Genomic DNA, 18219 nt, shown 5'->3' with positions numbered 1-18219 from the left:
CTGTTTGGAACGAATCACCTTAACCTTCAGGTGGAGATAAAATCGAGGTTCTCGCTACCATATTGGCAAATTAAAATCCAAAATTAAAGAATTAAACGGTCGTAAGTCGCACGATCCTCAAAAATGCGAGGGCGGAAATCCTTATCGTGGAAGAGGCAGAAGTCGTCCATTTGGGCGTGGTAATTACTATTATAGAGGGCGTGGTCGTGGCAGAGGTAACTATCGGAGCAATAGTTATGGTAGAGGCTACAATCAACATAAAAATCAATTTCAACCTAACCCCTTCCATAATCGATTTCGAAGTTCCAGTCCGTATTATCGCAATTCTCATCATCATAGCACTAAACATTATTCTCCTGAACCATGTTGCTCCAAACAACAAAATTCTTGTTGTAATCAGAGCCAATCGGGAAAATGTAATGCCGTCAATTTATAGAGACGAACTCTGTCGGCGTCTCCTCTCATCGTCTCCATATTCGCGATCAATTGAGGGTGTGGATGCTATAAGGGGATACGCTCGGATTCTCGCGGAGAAGTATTGTCCAATAGGTGAATTTTTTGAAGTTTTTCAAATTGCAATTATGACAATTGTTTCTTGTGGAGAATAAAATTCTACATCTTTTTTCTGGTATAAAATTTTTTCCATTCTTTGTTCTTTTCATGATAATGAGCAAAAACTACATTTTCAAAAATCAAAGAATTTCAATGTTTTATTACTTCAACTCGTGATTGTTCAGTTAATTTCTGGTATTTTTTGAAAAATCAAAATGTAAATTAAAGCTTACAAGTAAACCTACCCAAGTGTCTCACACCGATCTTAATAAAACTTGGTATACTTGTTAAGCATCGAAAAATAGGAGATACGTGTTTTATTATAAGTGCCCATATGTCGATTTAAGGGTAGAAACCACCCTCACAATGTTTAAAATATAATTAATTTGCCTAGTAGTAATAAGACGAAAAAACTCATTAAATAATAAAATTGACTTTTCTATTCATAGCCAAATCAAAAAACATATATTTATATAACTTACTGAACGTAGTTTTTGACATTCTAAATTGTTTAAACAATAATTGTTTAAACAAATAAACAAAAAATTTAAAAACTATTTATGCTATTCGACTCAGCGTCAAAAATTAAAAAGATTTTGTATCGGTCACTTTTTTCTATAAATTTTATTTTGTTTATAAAAATGTTATAAACAAATTACAAACTATTTAAGAACCTTAATTACCAGAATTTATTGCAAGCTTTTTAAGTTTAATTAACTACTAAAATCACAGGCACGGAATAAAAAATTTACATGTGCCGTTTTTTAAATTAATATTTCTAGATATTGTTTAACAATAATTGTTTAAACAAATAAACAAAAATTTCAAAACAATTATGACAAACAATTGTCATAAAAAATTCACCTATTGGACAATACTTCTCCGCGAGAATCCGAGCGTATCCCCTTATAGCATTCACACCCTCAATTGATCGCGAATATGGAGACGATGAGAGAAGACGCCGACAGAGTTCGTCTCTATAAATTGACGGCATTACATTTTCCCGATTGGCTCTGATTACAACAAGAATTTTGTTGTTTGGAGCAACATGGTTCAGGAGAATAATGTTTAGTGCTATGATGATGATGAGAATTGCGATAATACGGACTGGAACTTCGAAAATGATTATGGAAGGGATTAGGTTGAAATTGATTTTTATGTTGATTGTAGCCTCTACCATAACTATTGCTCCGATAGTTACCTCTGCCACGACCACGCCCTCTATAATAGTAATTACCACGCCCAAATGGACGACTTCTGCCTCTTCCACGATAAGGATTTCCGCCCTCGCATCTTTGAGGATCGTGCGACTTACGACCGTTTAATTCTTTAATTTTGGATTTTAATTTGCCAATATGGTAGCGAGAACCTCGATTTTATCTCCACCTGAAGGTTAAGGTGATTCGTTCCAAACAGCAGCATTGGAAGCTGTGGCAATTCTACCTCAGCCATCTTATCAGCTTGAGAAGCTAATTCATTTACCGTTATACCACTTCAAGCTGAAAACGACAATTGAGGCACCCAATCGAACAACCGGTCGCGAGCTCGGGCCGGACGCTCGGAAGCCAGTCAGCGTACAAAAATATCAATAAAATTGAAATTAAAAATTTTAATTTTTTAAATATATTACCTTATAGAAAATTAAAAGGCGCATCTTTTTTTCCTTTAACTTTTTTTTGCATCTTTTTTTCTTAATAAGAAATTAAGTTATTACGTAGCAAACGCACGCCAAACGTTCAGCCGCTCGCGCAACTTTAAAGTTTAAACATTCACCATTTTGTTATTAATTGTTCAATTGCATTGTAACTTTCCAGAAAACTTCTTTGGACCTTAATGAACAACTTTCTCACTGGAAGTTTGTTGCTGGTGAAAATTTACGAAAATTCCTCACAGGGTGAAAATTGCAGTTCATGAATTTTGCAATGTCTCATTAAAAAATTAATAACTTTTTTATTTTTAATCAAAACAACTTTTTTCTTTTTTTAGTCACTCGTAGAATATAATAACACGTATTTTCGTTTTTGTTTCATTAAGAAATTCGTAAAATTGTCTGAGCTGTCGCGAGTTGAAGTCAAAAAAACAATTAAAATTTTCTTTTTTTTAAAAACAGTTTTTCTCTTATATTTCGAAAACGGAAAAAGATGGAAAATTTCTTATTAAGAAAAAAAGATGCAAAAAAAGTTAAAGGAAAAAAAGGTGGGCCTTTTAATTTTCTATAAGGTAATATATTTAAAAAATTAAAATTTTGAATTTCAATTTTATTGACATTTTCGTACGCTGACTGGCTTCCGAGCGTCCGGCCCGAGCTCGCGACCGGTTGTTCGATTGGGTGCCTCAATTAATGTTGGTGAGGGAGTTTAGCCAAAAATATTGTTTTTAAAACATCGTCATTACAATTGACAGCGTTTAGACTTCGCAATCGACTAAGCATTTGAGAGGGTTTCCCATTATTAGTGACGTCGCCGTGTATTAATTGAAAAGCGTGTGTCTCGTCTGAAACCGCAAAATGAGAAATTAAACCTCTTTTTAATTTAGTGTAATAGTTTATTGGCCTAGGGTTAATCATGGCTATATGCCTAACGCAATTTAATATATCAGTATCTACTTGTGACAAAACAATTTGAGATTATGTTTCTTCGGTAACAATTCGAAATCTCTCGAAAATCGATTCTATTTGAGCGAACCATAGTACAGGATTGCTTTCGCAAAATTTTGGTAATTTAATTATATTATTACTATTATTTACCGGAAAGTTTTGTCCGTTTAATTTATTAACTGGATTTATGTTAATTGGATTTTGCTGAATTCGATCAGGTTGGTTTCTAATATTATTCTCAAATTCGCGTTCGCATTGATTAAATTCCTCCATTCTTTGATTAAGTTTCCGTTCGCGTTCATAAAGAATTTCCATTCTATTTTGGGATTAGGATTTGCTGTTCCTTCAGGATCAGTCCTGTTTGCACTTGGTTGTGCGTTTGGTGGGGGGTTACCCTGACGCATTTGATCTCTTGTAATTACCATTTTGTTTATACAGATTTAATCAAAATTTAATAAATTTGATTGAATTTTAATCTTTAAAATATTTTGCAATTAAATGATTTAATAAAAATATGTGCATAACCACCGAGTTTGCGCAGAAGATCGAAATCAAAACAATCTACCAAATTATCATCAAAACTAAATGTAAAATTTCATTAAAATGCGAGGATGATCACTGCTCCAATAAATTATGATAATAAATCATTAATGTATACGATAAAAATTATAGTCTTGTTCTTTTTTTTATATATAAAAAAATATGTTACCGCATAACATTAAATTGTCAAACCAATATTGAGTTTTACTCAATTCTCCAATTATTTTTGATAAATGACAAATTTCATTCAAATCTTTTGTTGTACTATATAGGGTAACACTATAGTTTCGGGTAAATTTTATAAATCAGATAAAATGTTATTTTAATTGCGCGACCAATAATCGAAAATTTTTGTCATGCAAAAGAAATTTTATTATTCAAATATTATTTCCGTAATTAATTATTACTTGATTATTTATTATTTTTACCATCATTATTCTTAATCTATCATTATCATATTATAATTCTCCCTGAAATATGCGAATTGCTTATTTAAAAAGAATCAAATAGAAATGAAATTTCAATAAGATCGAAAAATAATTAGAAGTAAATAAAAATGATTACAAAAGTAATTAGTTCCAAACAATGTAAACGCAGTGAATGACCATACTTGATTACAATTACACAACAAGTATCGACTGTGTGACACAAAACTTTATAGTACCAAATTCGGAGGTATATCATCATATTAAAACCATTGAACCCCCCCCCCCGCAGCACAACGTGCTCGCAGATTACCACCGGACAAATTAAAGATCGCGAAAGATCAGTTTCGTGAAATGGTCCCATTGGGTATTTGTAGACCTTCACGTAGTCCTTGGGCTACTTCCATCCTTATGAAAAAGAAAAAAGATGGTTCATGGCGCATCTGTGGCGATTATCGACGGTTAAATGCGCAAACCATCACCGATAAATATCCGGTACCCCACATTTACGATTTTTCTGCAAATTTATTCGGAAAGAAAATTTTTCTAAAATTGATCTCTTCAAGGCATACCATCAAATTCCTATTAGTGCGGAAGACGTTCCTAAAACCGCGGTCATCACGTCATTTGGTTTGTTCAAGTACACCTCAACCACATTTGGTTTGAGAAATGCCGGACAAACCTTCCAGCGGTATATATATCAAGCTTTGGGCGAGTTCGAGTCTGTTTATGTATATATAGACGATATTTTAATAGCTTCTGTAAATAAGAAAGAACAGGTGGAACACCTGCGCGCTGTTTTTGAAAAATTAAAAGAATAAAGATTACGCATTAATCCAACTAAATGCGAGTTCAAAAAATCTGAAATAGAATTCCTTTGCTATACAATTAGCTTGTAGGGCATTAAGCCAACAAATGAAAAAGTCAGGGCAATTTTAGATTTTCCGAAACCAAAAACTGTCTCAGATCTTCGTCGTTTCCTTCGGATGAGAAATTTTTATCGTCGATCCCTTTCTCATGCAGCTCATTCTCAGATTCCTCTCCTGGAATATCTAAAAGAATAAAAAAAACGAATTATTCCATGGAACGAGACTTCGGAGAATGCTTTCGAAATCGTCAAAAACGAACTTACAAATGCTGCGTTGTTGGTTCATCGAAATAAATTTGCTCAAGTTCGACTCGTGACCGACGAGTCTGATACGAGAATAGGAGCCGTCGTGGAACATAAAAATGACAAAAATGTGTGAGAATCATTAGCTTTCTTTTCTCGTATATTATCACCTACTCAAAAAAAATATAGTACATATGACAGGGAATTGCTCGCCATTCATGAAGATGTCTAGTACTTTCAAAATTATTTGGAGAGTTGTACATTCAAGATCCTCACAGATCACAAACCGTTGATATATGCATTTTCGCAAAAAAAAATGATAACCCAGACAGCACCGTTTTTCGCAGGGAGTTCGCGGGGAGTTCCCCGTGTTAAGTTCGGAAACTAAGTTGGGGAGGTTCAGGGGAAGTTCAGGATAGTTATCCGATTAAGTTTGCCGAAAAATTGTGGATAAAAGTTTAGGAAATATTAAATTTTGAGTTTTACAGAAATTTGCTTTGTGAATTTCTTTAAAACTATCTCCGGAAAGTACTCTAAAGATATATAGACAAATTTCCTGTAAAATTAAAATGCAAGTTTTCAGTGAATTTTATAAGGTAAGTTTATTATAAATGTTTTATAATATTTATTAAATAAAAGTAAAATTAAAAAAATTTATTTTTCCCTTATTGCGCTTTCTTTTATTTTTCCCCAACATTAACGGCGCAATTTTCGGAAATAAATTTGGAGGAGCTGGGGATTGAACCCGGACGCGCAACACAACAGCCAAGAACCCTAACCAACGACCTGAAGGAGGGTAACTTTCGGGTCTTTTTAAGCTGCAAGCCTTGTCGTCATCAGTTGACACGAATGGCGGGAAAATTTAAAAATGTTTTCAACGAAATATTTTTAAATTCTATTATTAAATTAGTGTCATAATTAAAAGGGCATTGAAATCATATTGCAATGTTAATATTAATATTATTTGTGAAACTAGCAGCTATATAAAACGATTTAAGGTAATTCTTTAAAAATGAAATTTATTAAATACTGAATCTCGTTATAAAAAATTCTGGACTTGTCAAATTTTTATTAAATTATTATTCAATTAAAAGTAACTTAATTAAAAAAACTTTTTGAACATTTATCAACGTATGTTTATGGCTTTTATCATTAATTAATTAATTAAATTTACCGAGATGTATGGTGGACATTTAAATCGTCAATTTGTAATTTGATAAATTAATTTAAAAATTAAAGTATCTGCATTTTATGATAAATATTTATAATTATTTGTCAATAATAATATAAATTATTTATAATAATTGTAAATAAATTTCTTGCATTCTTTAAATCAAAATTTTTTATACAACGCAATGTTTTTTCATATTTTTTATAATAAAGAAATTAAATTAAAAATGAAAAAAATGAAGGAAAATAATGAAACTTCTTATTTTAGACTCATTAGGCTTCTAATTGTTAATTCAATTTTACTTTTATTGCTTTTCATTTAGTATCATAAACCTTGGGGTCAAAAATTAGATTTTTACCAATTTTAATATTTAGGGGCTTATAAGGCCCAAAATTAGATTTTCTTTGATTTTAAAAATAATTTTAGTGTGACTTAGTTCCAAGGGGTTTTTGTGGTCTATGATTACGAATCTGAAATCAGTTTTTTAAAATTCAAAAAAGCGGACCCAAAAATACTGATTAAAAATTTAAAAAAATTAAGGGAAATTATGAAACTTCTCATTTTCAACTTATTTAGCCTTCTAATTGTTAATTCAATGTTACTTTTATTGCTTTTAATTTAGTATCATAAACCTTGTGGTAAAAATTAGATTTTTACAAATTTTAAATTTAGGTGCTTATAAGGCCAAAAATTAGATTAGAAAGTTCCCTGAAACTAAAATAACTCTTAAAACCACAGAAGTTCCACTTTTGGAACCCATAAGCCCCCAAAATTTAAATTTGAAAAATAAACCAATCTTCCTTTTTGCCCCCAAAGGATAGTAAATTTAGAGCTGTGTAAAAGTAACATTAAGTTAACAAGTAAAATGCTAAATAGGTCTAAAATAATAAATTTCATAATTTTCCTTCATTTTTTTCATATTTAATCAGTCATTCTGGGTCCGTTATTAAAAATTTTTAAAAACTGATTTCAGATTCCTAATCAGGGACCCCAATAACCCCTTAGAACTAAGTCACACTAAAATCACCTTTAAAATCACAAAAAATCGAATTTTGGGCCTTATAAGCCCCTACATTTAAAATTTGTAAAAATCTAATTTTTTACCCCAAGGTTTATGATACTAATTTAAAAGCAATAAAAGTAACATTTAATTAACATTTAGAAGGCTAAATAAGTCTAAAATAAGAAGTTTCATAATTTCCCTTAATTTTTTTCATTTTTAATTAGTCATTTTGGGTCCGCTATTGAAAATTTTTAAAAACTGATTTCAGATTCGTAATCAGGGACCACGAAAAGCCCTTCGAAACTAAGTCACACTAAAATCACTTTTAAAACCAAAGAAAATCTAATTTTGGGCCTTATAAGCCCCTAAATATTAAAATTTGAAAAAATCTATTAATTATTTTACCTCAAGTTTTATGATACTAAATTAAGAGCAATAAAAGTAACATTGAATTAACAATTAGCAGGCTAAGTAAGTCTAAAATAAGAAGTTTCATAATTTTCCTTAATTTTTTTCAATTTTAATTAGTCATTTTGGGTCCGTTATTGAAAATTTTTAAAAACTGACTTCATATTCGTAATCAGGGACCCCGAAAACCCCTTGGAACTAAGTTACACTAAAATCACCTTTAAAACCACAAAAAATCGAATTTTGGGCCCAAATTTAACTTTGGGCCCACAAGTTACCACATGTCTGAAAAGAGGAAATCACTGGCTAAAAGAATCTGAGTTTGAAAATACTTGGTTCCATTTAAAAAATTTACTTTTTTGTCTGTAGGGCCCACATAAGGCCCTGGGCCCGTTTTTTAATTATACAATTTAATAGATTTTTTTCAACCTGACAACTTTTGTATACAACATTTTTCTCAAAAACTATTTCCTTTCAAGATATTTTGGGGGTCCAGAACATAAAAATTACCCTGTATAGCTGCTCACAGGTGTTTGGAAAGAAAAAAAAGTTTGCCTACGATGCCAAGAAAAATCATTGTTACCTGGTGGTTCCTTAGCACCCTCTGAAACGAGAAAACTTAACCCGAAAATCGTAGCTGTTCATTTAGAGAAGTTTCGAAATTTTTTCAAAAAACTTGTTTTCTAAGGTCAGAGATAAGTTTTAAATTATGTTAATGATTTTTATTTATGTGGGTGTGTTTGTAGGATCTCATTTTCTAGGTAGAAGTGATTAAAAAATTTTTTAATAAAAAATAACTCGAATTCGTAACCTTTCTTTTATGTAGGTGACGATTTTGGATGATTTAATTAGTAAATGAATAAATCGTGTTAATGAATTTATATGTATAGGGCGAAATTCCACCACGAAGTGTTGTTAGGTTTTCTCAAAAACTGCCTGTAGGTGAGAAGGAGTTGGATTTTTTGAAAAATTTGAACAGTGAATTTTGATTTTTTTGAGAAGTTAATAATGTGTATTATTACTACAAAAAATATTGAGATGTCCTTGTTTGTTATTTTCAAGATATTAATTATTTAATTATTTAACGTTAACAAAAGATAAAATATTTTATATACAAATAAAGTTATCGTAATTCTGACGTTACCAATTGAAAGCTACCGTAATTCCGCATCTAACGAGCCCTATATGAAGAATTTTGGGTTAGTGGATTGTTAATAAATAATCGCATAACATTGCAATTGTTTATAAAAATCCCTCTAATTCAAAATAGTTTATATTAGTCTCGTTGGATGCGGAATTACGTCAGCTTTCAATTGGTAACGCTAAATTACGATAACATTATTTGTTTATAAAATATTGCATTTTTTATTAACATTAAATAGTTCATTAATTAATATCTCGAAAATAACAAAAAAGGACATCTCAATATTTTTTGTATTGAAACTACACATTTTTAACATTCCAAAAAATCAAAATTCACTGTTAATTAAATTATCCAAAATCGTCACCTATATAAAATAAAAGTTACGAATTCTAGTTTTATTAATAAAAATTTTTTTAATGGCTTGTATCTAGAAAATGAGGTCCTACAAACACATTGACATAAATAAAAATCATTAACATAATTTAAAACTTATTTCTGACCCTTAAAAAACAATTTTTTTGGAAAAATTTCAAAATCACCCCTAGAAAGGGGTGAAACTTCTCTAAATGAACAGCTATGATTTTTGGGTTAAGTTTTCTCGTTTCAGGGGGTGCTAAGGAACCACCAGGTAACAATGATTTTTCTTGGCATCGTAGGCAAACTTTTTTTACTTTCCAGACATCTGTGTGCTAGTTTCACAAATAATATTAATATTAACATTGCAATATTATTTCAATGCCCTTTTAATTATGACACTAATTTAATAATAGAATTTAAAAATATTTCGTTGAAAACATTTTTAAATTTTCCCGGCATTCGTGTCAACTGATGACGACAAGGCTTGCAGCTTAAAAAGACCCGAAAGTTACCCACCTTCAGGTCGTTGGTTAGGGTTCTTGGCTGTTGTGTTGCGCGTCCGGGTTCAATCCCCAGCTCCTCCAAATTTATTTCCGAAAATTGCGCCGTTAATGTTGGGGAAAAATAAAAGAAAGCGCAATAAGGGAAAAATAAATTTTTTTAATTTTACTTTTATTTAATAAATATTATAAAACATTTATAATAAACTTACCTTATAAAATTCACTGAAAACTTGCATTTTAATTTTACAGGAAATTTGTCTATATATCTTTAGAGTACTTTCCGGAGATAGTTTTAATGAAATTCACAAAGCAAATTTCTGTAAAACTCAAAATTTAATATTTCCTAAACTTTTATCCACAATTTTTCGGCAAACTTAATCGGATAACTATCCTGAACTTCGCACCGCGAGTTATAAAACCGAGGACATATAGAGCTCCCCTGAACCTCCCCAACTTAGTTTCCGAACTTAACACGGGGAACTCCCCGCGAACTCCCTGCGAAAAACGGTGCTGTCTGGGAAGGTTAATACTCGACATCGAAATCAAATATCTTTTATTTCTCAATTCACAACTTGGATTGAGCACATTTCTGGAGAGAACAACTTAGTTGCTGATTCTTTGTCCCGCGTGGAAGCAATTTTAACCCCTACGAACTTTACCCTTAAAGATCTCGCTCATGCTCAAGAAATAGACGATGAAATTCTAAAATATACGAATTCGAGTAAAACAGGATTGAAATTTTAAAAATTAAGTTTTAGGGAGAATAAAATTCTAATCGTTTGCGATACTAATATTATAAATTAATATTAATAATATATATTAATAAATATTAATAATATATATTAAGAAATATTAATAAATAAATAAAACAAAAGTTCCTGTGGACATCAATGAATAAGGATATTGTTATATGGACAAAATCTTGAATTGATTGCCAAAAATTCAAAAATTACTAAACACACTCGTATTAATCCGAACCATTTTGTTGCTCCTCAAGCTCGTTTTAGCCATGCGTAATATGACTGCGGAGGTTGTTTGTAAAGCCTTTTACGACAATTGGATCTCCCGTTTCGGAGTTCTAGACGTAATCATAACTGATCAGGGAGTCCTATTTGAAAGTCATATTATGCAAGGTCTTCTGAAATTGCTGGGATGACGAAGGATTCGAACCACCGCCAATCATCCCGCATCGAACGGCATGATAGAGCGTTGGCATCGATCTTTGAAAGCAGCACTGATGTGCCACTCAAGTCAATCGTGAACCCAGTCATTGGGTCCAACAGTTCTTCTTGGACTCAGAATCAATGTCATGAAATGTGGTTTTTCACCATCTGAATATCTGTATGGTACAAACCTTCAAATTCCTAGAGAATTCATAATTCATTCGTTAAGAAGTATAAAGAACACATGGACAAATTAAAACCGGTACCAGTCACCCATAACGATAAGAGAAAAGTTTTTGTACATCCTCATCTTTCCAATTGTACACACGTTCTTATGCGTGTTGGTGGCGTGAAATTATCCTTACAGAGACCATATAACGGTCCTTTTAAGGTGCTAAATTGGGTTACCGATAGAGTATTCGAGATTGAAGCAGATGGTAAAAAAAAGCGTTTCTATGGAAAATTTAAAACCAGCGTACTTTTTACCCAACCAAGAACCCAAAAAACCTGTTAATCCGGAAAAAATCCCGCACAATATTTCAAAAAAAATAATTATCGATGTTAGAACCGAAAAATCTAACCAAAGGAACAGTTCGAAAATCGCGAAATTGATGCGATATTACGACGCAAGCCGATAACAAAAAATCAAGAAAGTCTGGAAAATAAAGAAAATCTTGATAAACCACCGTCTTTAGACGTGAATGTACATAATTTAGATTTACCCGTAAAATGTCAGAGTCGATTCTGCGCAAGGTATCGAAGAAGGTCACTTTTTATATAGATGGTTGCATCAGATGCAAAGACAGTTCCTTACAGAATTGATTTGCTCATTGAATTGCGAGACTGATCACCTCGGGATTTTAATATTAAAGCAACGATTTGAAAAAAAATGAAATTAAAATTGTACAAAATTAATGAAAATAAAATAAATCAATTAGTTGAATAATGAAATTTAAGATTTTTTAGCTGTAGCACTAAATACCACAAATGCCAAGTTTTCTCACTAATGGAAATATTAACCGTTGACGGAAAATAAATGCATTGTAAATAAATAAAAATATAAAGCGCGCTATAATAAATATATAAATGTAATATTCTTTTTAATATCAATTTTTGATGTACATTGAATTTATTTATTATACAACATGTTATCCACAATAAAATTTTATTTTAAATAAAAAAACAGACTCACATTGTAAATAAGTAAAATTAATTAAATATAACAACGAATTACATGTAGTTCATGGAGGTTCGCATGTATGGAAGAATGTTTATAAATTGTTTGTAAGAATGAATGAAAAAATTTTACCAAAGAAAAATAATAAAAATAAATAATAGTTAATTGGTTGACATTCGGGGTGGAGTGTGTGGGGATGCACCTTTAGGTTCTCTCCTCTCTCTCCTCTCCGCTCTTACGGAGTTAGAAGTCTGACTCGCAAGAAAACGACTGTACCGTTGAGCTGTGGATACGGGTTGTGTGTGACGTATAAGGAGGTGTCATCGCGACCTCCATGCCAATTATATTGTGGACCTAAATAAAGTATATTGTAATAAATCTGCCATATTTATTTGATCTCCTTCGCACTTCTAACAGAGTCAAATTAGTATTTTAATATTTGGTCTATGCCGCTACCAAAATTACTACAACTAACTTTTACTTAAAAAAAAGCGCATAATATAAATTATAACATTTATCATTTAAATAGTTCATAACAATTAAGTTGTTTTGATGAACAATTTTTTTCCTTCTTATTTATATATTGAATATAAATAATATTATACAGTAAAATTTGCAAAAAATTCTAGGATATTAATTAATTATTCATAGTTTATGGCATAAAATTGTTTACATTAAATATAGAAATAAGTAGGAAAAATAAAATTTTTGATCAAAACATTTTAATCTTTATTAACAATGGATAAAAGTTTAATTTTTATTCAAAAATCATTCCGCTAATATGGTTTTATTGTAAAATTAATTAATATCCTACAACTTATTTTCAACTTTTTTTGCATAAATTTATTCCTATTTAACATAGAAATAAGTTGGAAAAATAAAATTTTTGATCACAGCAATTTAATTGTTATTAATAATGCATAAAGGTTTAATTTTTACTCAAAAATAGTTGAGTTACAATGGTTTTTTAAATAATTAACTAATATCCTAGAACTTTTCTTCAACTTTTATAGTATAAAATTATTCACAATTAATATAGAAATAAGTAAGAAAAATTAAATTTTTGATCAAACCATTTTAATTGTTATTAACAATGCATAATAGTTGAATTTTTATTCTAAAATCGATTCGCCGCTATTGTTTTTTGAATAATTAATTAATATCCTAGAACTTTTTTGTAACTTTTGTGGTATAAAAATGTTTACAATTAATATAGAAATAAGAAGGAAAAATGAAATTTTTGATCAAAGCAACTTAATTGTTTTTAATAATGCATAAAAGCTAAATTTTTACTTAAAAATGGTTGAGTTACAATGGTTTTTTGAATAATTAATTAATATCCTAGAACATTTTAGCAACTTTTATAGTATGAAATTATTTACATTTAATATAGAAATAAGTGGGACCTGCTATTTAAATTACCATATGAGCAAAAAATTTTCTTTACCATCGCATAAGCAGCAGAACACAACAACAAAGTGTGTTAAGAAAACGATATAAGTATAAATCTGCTCGTTTGTCATGGAGGCAGAAAAAGCCGAAACACTTTCGTAATTGAATTTCTGTCAACAGTGTAACGCCTTGAAAATAAAAAGTAAATATTTTGAATTTTATATCGGTATGAAATTTAATGTATTTTTGGTTTCTCTTTCGAATGAGACCAACCCCGTCGATATAAGTATAACCGGTTTCATTTTATAAGCGAAAAACGAGCAAAATGTCAACAGTGTAATAGTCATAAGTGTAATGCAAATTTGTATATATAAGAGTTTTTATGTTTACTATGTTTTTTCTGTGAATTTTATTATAATAAATGGTATAAATTTTTAAAGAACTTATTTCTATTCATTCTAAAATTAAAATAGGTTAATTTCCATGAACCCATTCCCTGGCTTATTAACAAAAGATATATTTATTTCTTTTACTAAATATGGCTAATTTTGAATATTAATATTTTCTTTAATTAGGCCAGGCGCTCTCAACTATAAATAGTTCGCCTTTATAATCTGTCAAAAGTTGAGGATTTCCCGATCTTTCAATGTGTTATTTAATTATAATTTGTTTTTGATAAATGACATGTTATAATATATTTTATCCCTCAGGCACAAACATGTCGCTTTAAGGGGTTAAACCACTCTAGAGCGTCAAAAAAAGGCCTAACTTTAGAAATTTTTTTCAAGAAAAGTTTAAATGTACTGAAAAATATGTTTACATATCTTTATTAGGTACACTTTAAAGAGAAAAAAAATATACTTCATTAATTATTTTTTTTTAAATATCAAATTTACAGGTACGTGATAGGAACCCTTTCTGAGAGGAATCACGTCGCGGCCGGAAAGGTTTTAGCTCCAATTTTCATCCTAGAACAAAAAACAAATTTCTTTCTATTTTTACATCTTAAAAGCTAGAGAAAGACGTAGGGGATTTTTTTTCAATTGATTTTTGCAAAAATGGCGAACATTTTAAGGAAAAACCGAGTTTTTTACTTAAAAAATTGACACTAAATTGTTTATAACAAAAAAAATATGCAACGTAAAAAAAAATCCGTACGTCTTTCTCTAGATAATGTTATTAAGAAGCTACAGTTTAATTTTTAAGTAAATCGGTTGAGATTTGTAAAAGTTATGTTTCCGGCCAGCACAAAAAATGTAGTTTTGAGAAAAACGAGTTTAAAGTTTTACTTACGACTTTTTGGATATACCTTCAATCTGCAATGCCTGCGCCGTATAATTGACCTTCCAAATTAAAAAGTGTTTCGACTTATAATTGATATTGTTTCTTATTCTATACACCCTTAGGCACCTTTTAAAGCAAAAAAAATTTTTTTGATTTTTTGAAAATTCTAGAGTGGTTTAACCCCTTAAGATACCTGTCGTCCGGGTGTAAAACCAATCATTTGTTCTCTCGTCTGAAAATGGCGTCCATGTTTACCCTAGGGTAAAAATGAACAGAATTGCGCTAGAGTCGGCTAGGCCGACTGGGATTCCTGGGTCCTTAAGGACTATACTCCCGATGACTTTCCCGCGAAACCACTACCAGCATGGTGAAACGGCGCTGATTTGGCAAGCCTCCTCACTACCGATGCACCATGGGGAGCGGGTAAAAAAAATGAACAGCTGGCCCATATGTTATTTTTGCCCTAGGGTAAAAATGGACGCCATTTTTAAACGGTAGAACAAATTAATGGCTTTTTCACCCGGCCGTCAGATAACCTAAAAGCGTGACGTTTGTGCCTTTGGAATAAAAAGTATCGTAAGTAACATGGGTCCAAAGGCAGCCAATTGTTTACGTTGACGTTTGCTAGTACTCGTTCACGTCTCGGGCTGCAAACGTCAACGTAAACAATGGCTGCCTTTGTACCCTTGTTGCTGAATATATTATTAATGATAATCGTCGACCCGTAAAACCGACACTTATTAAATAATCTTGCAATTAGGTGGCCTCTACAATTTCTAATCTTAAAATTAAGGGACTATATGCATAAGAAAAAATTTTTAATATAAAATAAATCGTTTTTGATTTGATGTGAATTTATTAATGTGATAAACTTTGTGTTTTAAAATAAAAATAATTATACGTACTGATTCTGAATGAGAAATGTCATGTAGCATGTTATGAGATGCACGAACAACACCCTCACTGTGCACTGCAGCTACTTGAGACAATTCCTCATTAACTTGTCCTAGTACATCTTCTTTAACAACATCCGGTTTGGTTACATTATGTTTCTCTTTATCAGATCTTTGTACTCCTCGTTCTGCCTTTCGTTGTTCTTTTCTTTCGCGCTCAAGTTGCTTTTGATGCTCCTTTTCTATTTGAATAAGAAATTAAACAAAATGACTAATTAAATTAAGCATTTGAGTAGAAAATATGCTTAGTGATTTATAATTAAAATTTACAAGGTCACGAAAAGTAATTCCTGGACATCTCTTCTTAAATAAACTATTGTTCTTTGTGTAATATTACTTGTATATTATTTTAATTTCACTATTGTTATTTGAAATATATGAAAAATTAAATAACACATACTAATGTAATTAGATCAATTAAAAAATGATTATAAAATGAATATTAAAGATTATTATATACATTTATTTATTAAATTGTTTTTTGAAAATGGGGGAATTTTCATGACTTTTAAGTTTTTAATGCTCATAACTTCCTTAAAAATGCATCAATTTTGAAAAATTTTAATTTTTTTGAGAGTTATTGTTTAAACTTTTTAACTTTTATACTAATATGGGATACTTTTTTCAGAAAAAAAGAAGTTCAGTTTAAAATTTTGAAAAATCATGCCGAAAGAAAAATCATCTCTTTATACAAAGAGGCATATTCTTCGTTTAAGTGAAAACCAAACAAATATTGATTTAAATTTTCTGATAACTACCCACCTAAGAAATGATTTGAGCGGTAGTGAAAATTGTTACGAAGAAAATAATGCGAACGAGGATGATTTAAAAGCTTTAAGAAAAGAATTATTCAATGACATAATAATCAAAATGTCTTCAGATTGTGAAAGTGAAGGTAATGAAGATAATAAATATTCCGAAAGTAATGAAGATAATGAATTGAAATTTGATGAAATAAATGAAAATGAATTTGGAACAAACAGTGAATATGAAACAGACAGCGAATCAGAATTCGATTTTGAAGAGGAAAATTTTGAACAAATTGATTTTGACAGTGATGAAGAAATAAGTGATTCTTCTTCATCATCCGAAGAATCTGAAGATGAAGAATCTTCTGCTAAGAAGAAAGAATCGAAGTTTAAAAAAGTATTAACAGCTTGAGCACTATACTTTAACATAATTCTTGTGATTTTAACTGCATTACTTCTCATAATTAGACAATTCACATATTTCGTTTTACCACGTGACGCAAGAACTTTACTACAAACACCGCAATATACACATATAAGAGAAATGTCTGATGGTGGAGGGTACCATCATTTTGGTTTGAAGCGGGCTATTGAATCAATATTAAAAAATCGCAAGGGTAATCAAGATTCAGTTGACTTAATAATTAATATCGATGGCTTACCAATATCTAAATCATCTACTGCAGCGTTATGGCCAATTATGTGTTCAGATTTTAAAATAAAAAACGTTTATTTAGTAGGTGCATATCACGGTTTAAAGCATCCTCAAGATTCTAACGAGTACTTGCAAGAATTTGCCGATGAAATGTCTGACTATTGTGAGAATGGCTTCTATTATAAAGGAGTGATTACATGCATTTAGTGATATTGGGTTAAGTTAAAAAGTTAATTTGGCTCTGGTTTTTCGGGCCTCCAGATAATAGGCTAAGTGAGGAAAAAATAAATCGCATTGATAAGAAACTTCAATACTTACGAAACACAAAACCATCGGATTTTAATAGACGACCAAGATCAATACGAACTTTTAAACAATGGAAAGCTACCGAATTCAGAAGTTTTTTACTTTATACCGGACCAGTTGTACTGCAAGACATTTTGCCTGAAGACATGTACAATAATTTTTTAGCTTTACACACAGCTATTACTATTTTGTGTAGTCCAGTTCACATTGAAATAACAGAAAATATTGATTATGATCATGAACTTTTGAAATACTTTGTATCAAGTTTTGAACATATTTATGGAGAAGTATTTATGTCACACAATTTCCACAATGCTTTACATACCTGTGAAGATGTAAAGAGATATGGAACCTTAGACTCTTTCAGCGCATTCAGGTTTGAAAATTACATGGGCGTAATAAAGAGAAAATTGCGAAGGAAGGACAAACCTTTACAACAACTAGCTCGAGGATATGCTGAAATGGAAGGTAAGGAGAGCATGAAATTTGTAATACCGAATTCAGAAAATCCCCTGAAAAATGGTCATGCCAGAGGACCATTGAGTAATGACATCAAAAATATTAAAAGACAGTACAAAAAAATACAACTAAAGACTTTCAGTATTGACTGCAACACTTCAAATAATAATTATGTATTATTAGAAAATGTATCTATCACTTGCATTCTCAATATCGTAGAATGTAATAATGGAGACGTCTTTTTTATTGGGAATGAGCTTACATCAGAAGG

At 30.6% G+C, this 18219-nt stretch overlaps 1 protein-coding gene across 2 annotated transcripts in view; it reads right to left on the bottom strand.

Moving 5' to 3' along the window:
* LOC127290437 (amyloid-beta-like protein) overlaps nt 1–18219 on the bottom strand; it is a 694733-nt gene that overhangs the window by 133238 nt on the left and 543276 nt on the right. For both annotated transcript variants that reach the window (XM_051318992.1, XM_051318991.1), the window contains exon 13: nt 15732–15961. In XM_051318992.1, coding sequence (XP_051174949.1) covers nt 15732–15961 — 230 coding nt within the window. The remainder of the gene's footprint in view (nt 1–15731; nt 15962–18219) is intronic.

Source organism: Leptopilina boulardi, unplaced genomic scaffold, assembly GCF_019393585.1.
Source record: "Leptopilina boulardi isolate dan_hultmark-lab unplaced genomic scaffold, ZJU_Lbou_2.1 LbouV2_66, whole genome shotgun sequence".
In the NCBI taxonomy this organism is placed as follows: domain Eukaryota; kingdom Metazoa; phylum Arthropoda; class Insecta; order Hymenoptera; family Figitidae; genus Leptopilina; species Leptopilina boulardi.
This window is presented reverse-complemented; position numbering and strand designations above follow the sequence as displayed.